At 40.4% G+C, this 5,491-nt stretch overlaps 1 protein-coding gene across 1 annotated transcript; it reads right to left on the minus strand.

The window, feature by feature from the left end:
* Positions 1 to 2,709: 2,709 nt before the first annotated feature.
* Positions 2,710 to 5,332, minus strand: LOC104538332 (C-type lectin domain family 12 member B-like; the record flags this gene model as incomplete). The annotated part of the gene is made up of 3 exons (XM_010181495.1): positions 2,710 to 2,875; positions 3,691 to 3,806; positions 5,178 to 5,332. Coding segments are annotated over 3 exons (437 nt in total), but the record flags the coding sequence as incomplete, so codon positions are not given.
* Positions 5,333 to 5,491: the final 159 nt, after the last annotated feature.

A 5,491-nucleotide genomic window follows, 5' to 3' on the forward strand; every position in this document is an offset into this window, starting at 1 on the left:
GGTGTATCCATACTATTCTCATAAAAACCTCATGCTAAATATGGTGCAAAAATCCTTTTCTATCAGGCCTGAAAACTGTATGTTGGTACTTTAGTGTAAAAATACATTTTCTGCAGAGAACTGGGAGTCAAATGTGTCTTTACTACTGAATTTTCTTTCAGGTTTTCATGACAGTAACCTCTTCAGTGTTAGCAACAACTTCTCAAGCATATAATGAATCTCCCTTGAGGAAACTTTCTTCCAACCTGATTTTACTTCTGGAGAGGAAACTGGAGGTAAAATAATCTTCTTTTATAATTTTTCTAGCTCCAAATTCAACAAGCAGTCTTAATTATATTACTTTTATTTGAGGCATCTTTTAAAACAGATCCTGCTGCAAGAAGACAAGTAACAAATATGTAAGATGGAGCTTTACCATCACACTCTCTGTTCCTGTAAGGATCCAGGACAGGCAAAATTTCTTGGTTTTTCAGACTAAAATGGAAAAAAAGGTAAACTAAGGCAGGAAGTTTGGGTCTGCATTTGAACACAGTCTGTGTATAAATGTTGTCAGCAAGCTGGACAAAATAGCTGTGTTTATTAAGCGGAACATAACCTTGCAAATTGCATTAGCTAGAGTTTATGACTGGAGAGGACGTGGAGAGGAGTGAATCTTAGACGTGGGAAAAACACTGTTGTACGGAACTGCAATCCGAAAATGCCATCTCAGCTAATACATAAAGAGTACATTTCTATGTCCCTTTGGTTTTCCCTTTCCTTTTTTTTCTCTGTTTTAGCTACTGTTTTCTGAGAAGGAGCAGCTAGCTCCTTCTGTTTCAGTAGCATGGTGCACTCTAATGCTACGGGCCTTTACAGTTACAAATACTGTTGCTGCACCAGAGCCTGTTTTTGGGCTGACAGTAAATTGACCCAAAAGATTAAGGCGACAGCAGGATATGGTGTAGCCTTGTAACTGCCTTTCAGCATGGGGAGGTGTCAATCTCAGCTCATGTTTGCCTTTAACAAACTGCAGAAACACCTCGGATTTGCGTCTCTGTTCTTAGAAATGCGTCATTAATGAAAAAACATCCTGGAAATATCTTTCTATTTCCTTACAGTCACTCTAATGTAAGAGAAAATAAGATCAGAGGGTTTTTTTTTTCGTTTTTTTTTTAATTTTTCTGGCAAATTATAGCAAAGCTCTTCGTTATCAAGAAATGATGCTCCATGAGTACAGTTCAGGATACCTTCCATGTGAGATTTCTTATTTCATTGTGGCTGGTGTGGATGCTGAGAGATACTGTGGGAAGTCACCAGTGCTGTGTCTGTGCTGCAGGACACAAGCACTCTGCATTTTCACCCCGAAAGACAGGAGCAGCTAGGAGAGGAACTAAGGGGAGCAGCTAGGAGAGGTTACATTAGAGGTGCCAGTGATGAGTGCAAACAGCAGAGATGAAGAGAAATCCACTAAGGTTTATGGAGTGTGAAATTGGTGTTTGAAAATAATGCCCAAAATGTTCATGTTGGTGATCAGAAGCTGGTGTGTAGTACTGACATGAGTGAGACACCAGAACAGCCCCATAAAGGGAATGACTAGTGCTTTAGCAGCACAGCTGCTACACCAGTGGTTAATGTTTCACAATAAATAATCCTGGATGGAATCTACACGTCTCCAGAGGGGACCAAGCTAGGAATTTCTGGACTTCTTGCTCAAATCAAAACAGTGTTATTGAGATTTCTTATTTCAGCCTGACTGACACTGGTCTACAAATATGTGGAGGGAGACATTTTGCTTATCAACACTGCTTGGGGTATTTTCACTAGGGTTGGGTCTGTAGACCCTTGCTCAGCACATTAAGTTAGTAGTATGGCATTCCAGGAAATATCCTAAAAATACATAAAAGGAGGTTCTGACTGAACACTAGCGTAACTCTTGCAATAGATCAAAAAAAGTAGACAACTAGAAAAGCAGGGAAAAACCACAGAATTATTACTAGGAAAAAAATGGAAAAAAGAGAAAAAAAAATTAAAAAAGAAAAAGAGAACTAAGAGTGCCAGTAAGAACTATAGAGCATGGAAGAGACCTAGACATTCATAGCTGAAGGATATCTTTCTTATCCTGTGACACGTGCAAAAAGTCCTTACAAGGACTATGAATCCCTGTGCTTCAGAGCAAATACGATGATTAATACAGATCAGGGACACCTTGGCCCACCTTCTGAGGATAACAGCGTTTATGTGTTATATGTTCCAGCTGACAAGTGTATTAAAGCAGTCAGACCAACAAGACATCAGAAGCAGCTCCTGAATGGAAGTGTTTAATCCTCATCACTTGTGTTACGTTACAGCTGTGCAGTGATGAACTGACAAGTGGCACTAGGACTGTATCGGCAGATGCTGGGCGAGGAGCAGTATCTTTACATGCTTGCCTTGTCACTGTGGTTTTTTTCCTGGCCATCACTTCTGGCCATTTTGTCCATCACTTGTGTTGGTCAAAACTTAGTAGTCATTTGGCAGTTTGAGATCTGGAACAGCAGGCTTGGGTTGCTCCTAGAGCCTGTCACCATGCCCATCTCCTTAGTATGAAGATATTTTTACATATGTCTAAAAAAGAATGAGAACAGGGAAATGTAATAGGTCCAGTTCAACATATTAAAATTCTCATGTGATAGTTCTGAAAAAGAAAATAATAAATTCCAACCTTGTAGAACATCTTTGAGCTTCTCATAATCATTTTGGTCTGACAAACCAGTTCTCCTGCCAGCCGTCGTTACCTCGCTGTAATTGGATGGCAGGCTTTTCACAGACGTAGTTAAGCCCTTCATTACATTGTTTCCTATATATGGCATTATGATAAAAATATGCACAGCCTTGGAAGGAGTTTAAATGCATTGTCCTAGGAAAGAAAAATCTTTATTGTTGTATCTCACGTAATTCAAATAGTGCATCCTTGCCCCTTCCAAAAAGAGCAGTCTTTCCAAGAATTAATTATGTGGCATTCACAAAGAGTATATGCCCCTAACAAAGAAATAAAGTGTTTTGTGACATCATGGACCAACTCCTAAGAGGCTGACCCTGTCCTGAACATGCCAACAAGCATCTCAGGCAGGCTGAACGGGCGAATCCCAAACCATTTATTGTATCCGACAGCCAGAAAAGCTAATTCCTGGGTACTCACTGGAAGGTGTCAGTGGCTGTTTCAGCAGAAATGTTAAGGTCTTGAATGACCAATAGTGAAAAGGAAAATTGGCAAAACAAGTTTGAAAGCAAGAAGAAAAATACACTGTATTTTTGAAGTAACATGCTAAATCAAAGTAAAATTCTAGAGAGTAAATAGTGTCATATAAAATTTTAAAAGTATAAAATCAAAAGCATGTAATGAAACACTTTTTCATTGGAGTTTTTTCCATGTGTCCTCACTGAAATAAGATGTCAAATTCAAGAGAAACCTATTACATTTATGGTCAATCTGAAACTAAACTGTAGAAATAAACTTTCAGGGTACTTTTTTGCCCAGTAATAGCGCCTAGATCACCCTCCAAGGAGCACTGGATGAGGCCAAGACAGCTCTGAAATGCAAAAGTGAGACCCAGACTACAGAGAAAGCTGCATCAAAGTTGGCTGTTCAGTGTTGCCTTTGTGTGAAAGAAACTGGAAGTTGCATGTGGGCGAGGATCAACTTTATGTACTATGGGAAAGCTGCCCACTTACCAAGGCTTCTGTTCTTCTGTAAGAGCTGTGTTGTCTGCCCAATACCAGTTTCTCTGTTGAGTTCTAAAAGTTAGTCCAAGCCAGTATACTTTTTTAGGAAATTTTTTTGTCAGTTCCTATGCAGAGTAAGGACAAATAAAAACAGATATGAAGGAAGATAATAAAGATAAATATTTAGGCTCAGAAGCTGAAAACATGGATGGAAATTGCTTGAAGAATATACATACCAGAAATTGTTAACCTGTCAGGACAAGTTCTGCATGTATAGAACTGCCTAGTATCAAAGGCAAAATGATAGTAGAGCTGTTTGTACCTGCTTTAGTTATGAATCATTTCTCTCCCTTTGCTCTGTCCTTAGCATTTGTCAATAGAGAAAAGGAAGCCTCTGCAGGGACTTGTTTGGTTTGATTTGTTGAACCTTCACACTTGGCTCTAGCATTGTTTACTTATTCCCAAGAACTGGACCATGACAGGTAGAGAAGATCTTAAAGCATTTAGTGATATCCTGTTCTTTAAAAATGCTCAGAGAAAAACAAGTGAGAATGTAAACTTAAGCAATGCTGCCTATCTCACTGCGGTTTGAGAGAAATCTCTGCAGATTTTAATTCAGTTTTTCTGTTGTTCTCCTCCTCCCTTCACTTATCACTGTCACTCTCAGTGCACTTTTCCATTTACTCTTTTTCCTCATACCTCTCAATGCCATGATTATGACAGCTAGAGCAGACTGCACCTCACAGTCTTTGCTGTCACCAGTTTGGGAGGGTGAGAATAAAGCTGCTCCCCTTTACTTCCAGGAGAAACGTCATGGCCTGCAGCTCAGTGAGAGGGGAACTGGCATTTGTCAAGTGCTGGAGAGCAGGTAGGCCCAGCCCTCACTGCTGGCTCTTGGGACATCTTTTCTGCCTTCGGTCTACAATACTTCTGGTGGCATCCAGAGATAAAAGTATTATTTCAGTCTACACCTGGCATTTTCTCTTCCCATCTCAGTTTGTTTTCATTTACTAAAAGACTAGGCCAGATTTCAGCAAATGTTTTCATTTTAACTGAAAAGGTGAGTTTAACATATGTGGAAATAACTTCCACAAAATAGCGGAGGACTGTGGTTCACCTACAGGGAGATCAGGATAAAAGAGGTTTTCATACTAATGTCTTACCACATCTTTGTGTGGATCTGTAATACTTGTTAAATTAGTGAATTCATTGCCCACGGCTAAACAACCACAAAACCACTTTCATCAGTCATCCCAGTAAATAGCCAGCCATGGCAAGCTGTGGCAAGATGGGCTGTCTCTGACCACCAGATGCTCAAAAGGCAGTGCTTTGTGTGGTGATGACCACTCCTACGCCTTAGCACTGCCCAGGGCAACCTGATCACTGTAGAAGATTTCCTGCTCACAGTGCCATTTAAGAAAATTACATAGAAGTGAGAAGCTGATAGGGTGCGTGAACTTCCTCCATGTTAAATAGAGCGAGAAACCAGTCCATACCAACTTTGTTGCATCTTTTATCAGAAGAAGAGTAGAGTTTTGTGAGAAACAAAACTGCTGACTCTGTTTCCACGACTTCTCATCCTCAGAGTGGTAGTAACACATATTGCCGCCTTCCGACTTCCAGTTTGCAGGGCAGAGTATGCAGTTCTGGCCTGGAAAAGGAAAACCATCATCCTGTTGCTGCTCCCAGGCTGTCCCTCACAGAATATTGCTGCTGTCCTGTGACAACAAGATCTGTAGGGACTGAGTAAGTTTGAGACAGTCCTCTTTCAGTCAAAATTTGTGGCTAACTGGGGAGGTCCCAGTCGACT

The sequence above is a fragment of the Mesitornis unicolor genome, unplaced genomic scaffold (assembly GCF_000695765.1).
Source record: "Mesitornis unicolor isolate BGI_N332 unplaced genomic scaffold, ASM69576v1 scaffold24873, whole genome shotgun sequence".
In the NCBI taxonomy this organism is placed as follows: Eukaryota; Metazoa; Chordata; class Aves; order Mesitornithiformes; family Mesitornithidae; genus Mesitornis; species Mesitornis unicolor.